The sequence below is a fragment of the Antrostomus carolinensis genome, unplaced genomic scaffold, assembly GCF_000700745.2.
Source record: "Antrostomus carolinensis isolate BGI_N321 unplaced genomic scaffold, ASM70074v2 scaffold7034, whole genome shotgun sequence".
In the NCBI taxonomy this organism is placed as follows: domain Eukaryota; kingdom Metazoa; phylum Chordata; class Aves; order Caprimulgiformes; family Caprimulgidae; genus Antrostomus; species Antrostomus carolinensis.
This window is the reverse complement of record NW_010308598.1, coordinates 1-4876: the sequence shown is the minus strand read 5'-3', so window position 1 is coordinate 4876 and position 4876 is coordinate 1. Positions and strand designations below refer to the sequence as shown.

At 46.8% G+C, this 4876-nt stretch overlaps 1 protein-coding gene across 1 annotated transcript; it reads right to left on the bottom strand.

The window, feature by feature from the left end:
* Positions 1–1611: 1611 nt before the first annotated feature.
* Positions 1612–3796, bottom strand: LOC104523281 (zinc finger protein 692-like; the record flags this gene model as incomplete). Its single annotated transcript, XM_029084453.1, has 4 exons — positions 1612–1740; positions 2404–2550; positions 2737–2785; positions 3374–3796. Coding segments are annotated over 4 exons (748 nt in total), but the record flags the coding sequence as incomplete, so codon positions are not given.
* Between the last annotated feature and the right edge of the window lie 1080 nt (positions 3797–4876).

Below are 4876 nucleotides of genomic sequence, written 5' to 3'. Positions count from 1 at the left end.
CCAAAACCCCCCCCAAACCCCTTTCCTCAACCACTCTGTAGATCTCCAGTGGTCCTCAGATGTATCTCAAGATACTTCTGGAGCTCTGAACACCCAGATTTTGGACAAAAACCACGTTGGACCCCCCCAAAAAATTACCAAGAGAGGTGAAAAATCATTGAAATTCAATTTTTGACCTCAATGAGGATCCTTCAACCTGCCCCAGATCTTTCCACCTTCAGGAGAACCTGGTGTCCCCCCATCCTACGTGTCCAAGAATGAGAAGAACCAAAGAAATATCAGATTTACCATCACGTTTTCCTTTGGATTTGGGGTTTTTTTTGGAGTCTTCATTCTTCTCAACGAGCTACAAGGTCATTTTAGATCTACCAAGAAACAAGGAGAAGATGTTGAAGACCAAAAAGAAGCCACGAAACCACGTCCAAAATGATTAATTAATTAATTAATCCAAAGACTTAACGAAGTAACGAGATACTTACGAGGAGGTGAGTTTTGAGGTGGATCTTGGAGGACGTATCAAGACCAAGATGGATTTTTGGAGGTGACATCAGTTAATTCCAACCAAAAAAAAGCCACCAAAACTTTTTGGTCTTCTTAAAAATGGTGGAAAATCCACCAAAACGATGTCTTCTTGTAGGTCAAACTCAAGAGGTGACACGTGGATCATCCTTTTTGGTTTCACCATCGTGGTCAACACTCAAGTCAAACCCCAGGAGATAATTTTGAGTGATGATTTGAGGGTTTTTAGGACCCAAAAAGTCAATTTTGAGCTCATGTGGTCAAGAAAAATGAGATGTAAACTCAACGTTCCACCTCAAACGAGAAGAAGGTCACAAATTAAATCATCATGGTCGTTATCAAGTTGTTTCCTTGACCAACGTTGAAGGTTGGTGGCCGTGGCCTTCAAGATTTGCATCTCCTCATGGTTTTGAGCTGCTGGGCAGTAGAACTGGGACATGAAAGAGTTGTTCTGGTTGATGGAGCAAAAAAGATCCATCCTTCTGCAGGAGGTGGGACCTATAGATGGTGGAGATCTGAGTCTCCATCCTTCTGCAGGAGGTGGGACCTATAGATGGTGGAGATATGAGTCTCCACCTATAGATGGTGGAGATCTGAGTCTCCATCCTTCTGCAGAAGATGGAACCTATGGATTTTTTTCCTCCTGCACATCTCCAGGATGCTCTGAAGCTTTAGAGATGTGAAGGAAGAGCTTCAACGTCCACCATGGTGGTGGTTTAAAGGTTCTTCATCCCCATCCAGGTACAATCCCTACCCCAGCAGCATGTCCTTGATTCTCCAACCACCCAAGATCAGCTCCAGAAGATGATGGTGGATGAAATAAAGCTCCCACCATAGTGAGATGAACGTGACAAGCTCCCAACACCCAACAAAGCCAAGACATGATGGCATCATGAGAAGAAAGATGAAACCTCCTTGAGGACACACACAACTCTTGACCTGGCTGGAGCTCAGGGCTTTGAACATCATTTATTGTTGGGTTGGATGGTTTCCATCTGGTTTCTCAGCATGTTCAGAGATGGATGTCCCAAGATAAGTCACCTTGATGCCCATCCCCAGCATCACCACATCAATGTGGCCATCATGACTCACCTGACTCGTCCAGTCTTCTCCTCCGATGGGCTGGAGCTGGGGAGGTTCAACTCATGTTGGGGCTGCTCCTCCTTTACGGGTTTCTTACGAGCTTTGGTCTGGTTTTGTCGTCGCTGTGGCTCAGAGTCGCTGGAGGAGAAGATGGACATGGGATAGGCAAGATGGTTTAGATGGTTGGATGTGGTGGGACATTGGCTTGACATGGCTGGATGTGGTTGGACGTGGTAGGACATTGGTTGGGCATTGGTTGGGCATGGTAGGACATTGGTTGGACGTGGCTGGATGTGGTAGAACATTGGTTGGACATGGCTGGACATGGTAGGACATTGGTTGGACATGGTTGGACGTGGTAGGACATTGGTTGGGCATGGAAGGACATTGGTTGGGCATTGGTTGGACATGGTAGGACATTAGTTGGACGTGGTTGGATGTGGTAGAACATTGGTTGGACATGGCTGGACGTGGTAGGATGGTTTAGATGGTTGGATGTGGTGTGACACGGTTGGTCGTGGTAGAACATTGGTTGGACGTGGTAGGACATTGGTTGGATGTGGCTGGATGTGGTAGGACATTGGTTGGATGTGGTTGGACATGGTAGGACAGTGGCTGGATGTGGTTGGACTTGGTAGGACATTGGTTGGACATGGTAGGACATTGGTTGGACGTGGTAAGACATTGGTTGGACGTGGTAAGACATTGGTTGGATGTAGTTGGATGTGGTAGGACATTGGTTGGACATTGGTTGGACATTGGTAGGACGCCTCCTCCCCAGCAGCTCTAAGCATTCCTCACCTGTCCAGAGATGGGTGGTAGTTCTCATCACGCAGATCATCGGTGTACGTGAGGTCATCATCCTCGGCAAAGTCTTCATCCTCCTCTTCTTCCTCTTCTTCTTGGGGCTCAACCTCTTGCTCTGCTTTCTCCTCCAAGGTGGATGGGCTGCAGGAACACAACGATCAAAGTCAGCTCCACCACAAGGGTTTCCATCACAGAAGGTCTTTGTTAAAACCTTGGTTGCTCATTGGAGAACTTCCAAGGGATGAGATGGATGGAACCAAAGTTGACCTTCAGCTCCAGAGATCCCAGTTATAGACTGGGAGAAGACCCATGGATGCCACCACTCACCTCTCGTGATCTTTTGCCGTGGTCCCTGTCTCTGTTGACACTTGAGGAGCTGCAAGGAGATGACAGGAGTTGTGGTAAGTTGAAGTGGGGCTGGTTGAGGTGGGACGTTGGGAGAGGCAGGAGAAGGAGGAAGAGGATGGGGAGGAGATTTGGAAGCAGGATTGAGAAACCTTCAAAGTGTTGGAAAGGACCTTCATGGTGCCAACCCATTGACCAAAAACAATGAAGGTCAAGTTACTCCAGAAGTGGAGTAAGAAGCTGGAAGAAGCTCAACTTCAAGACCTGTGGATCTTGGGAAGTCCTGAGAACTTCATCTACAAGGACTCAGTGAGGTCTTCTGCTCAACACCTCTAATGAACTTGAGGTTCTCCAGCTTTTCTTTACCAGAGGAAGGACAAGATGGAGAAGATAACGGGCTTGTTTTGTGGTAAGAACAACCCCAGTGGGAGATTCTTCTCCTTCTTTATCCAACCAAGATTGGTTTTCCATGATGATGTTGCCATCTCAGGAGGCAACAAGGTTGGGAGAACATCTGATCTCAGCCAGAAGATGGGATGTACCCCTGGGACTGGGAGAAGGGGAATCAAGAAGCCAACGGGGAAATGAGGATGGAGAAGGGGGACACAGAGGAGCTCACCTACGTTGCCATCATCACCATCATCACTACCAGCTCTTGGATCTTCTTGCTGGTCACCATCACCCATGGGTGACCGAGCTGCTTCTTCTGGATGAGCTTCATCCTTCCTGGAGGTGGACTCAGCAGCCAACCCTGCTTGTCGGAGTGAGCGTCGGCGACCGGTCACCGGTGAGGAGCTACACCCTAAACCTTCTCCTTGTTCCTCACCATGATGGTCAGTTGTGGGGGTACAGTCCCCAGTTGTCCCAGGGACACCCCAGGAGAAGCTGTGTCCAGCTACACACTCCCACACCAGCTGGGATGTGTTCCCTGGAAGTGGTGGTTTCACATCAGGGATGAAACCACACTCTTGGCCATGACCATGGGACAGGACAACCAGGCGCTGTAGAGCATCAGCGTGGAGAAGGTTGAGCTCTGGTTCACCTGGCACCCCAAAAACCAGACAAATCGGTGAAAATTAGCTTCAAAATTGGACTTTTTTGGCTCAACATGGAGAACTTGGTTGTCCTCCATCATCTCAAACATCTCCAAAGGTGTCTTTCCACCTTCCCCACCATCTCCTACAAAGATCTGAGGTTTCCACCATGAGCAATCCCTAAAATCTCAACTCCTCCCACCCAAAAAAAAAAGAGCTGGAGATACCAAGATGACCAAAACCCAGGAGGAACTTGCCTCCTAGTCATGATGGGTGAAGATCTCCAAGACCCAAGAGTTCAACACAACGAGAATCTTCTCTCTTCACCAGAAACCTCTTTTAGACCCCAAAATAACTTGAAGATTTGAAGGTGAGAAGTTCCTACCTGAGCTCCAGACACAACCATGAGAGCTGTACCTGTGGTGAGAAGATGGAGAAGATGAAGAAACCATCCCAAGATGGGTTTTTTGATGGTTTTGGGGGTTTTTTGTTGGGTTTGGGGGTTTTTTGATGGTTTGGGGGGTTTTTTGATGGTTTGGGGGGTTTTTTGTTGGGTTTTGGGGGTTTTTTGTTGGGTTTTTGGGGTTTTTTGGGTTTGTTTTTTGTTGGGTTTTTTTTTTCTTTTTTGTGGTTTACATGCTGCGTCACTGATTTCTCTTATAAATGTAGAAATCTGTTTAACTGCTATGGTCTTGCCAGCTTTCAGGTGCAGTAATCTGTCTTCTGTCTATCCAAACCCTCTCTTTTCATTTCAACAATTATTCTGCATTATTTAAATTCTCAGCTGCCACTGTTTTGTTGGGTTTTGGAGGTTTTTTTTGTTGGGTTTTGGGGGTTTTTTTGTTGGGTTTTCGGGTTTTTGATGGGTTTGGGGTTTTTTTGTTGGGTTTTGGGGTTTTTTTGGAGTTTTTGGGGTTTTTTGTTGGGTTTTGGGGTTTTTTTGATGGTTTTGGTGGGTTTTTTGTTGGGTTTTGGTGGGTTTTTGATGGGTTTTAGGGGTTTTTTGTTGGGTTTTGGGGTTTTCTGTTGGGTTTTTGGGGTTTTTTGTTGGGTTTTCGGGGGTTTTTTTGTTGGGTTTTGGGGGTTTT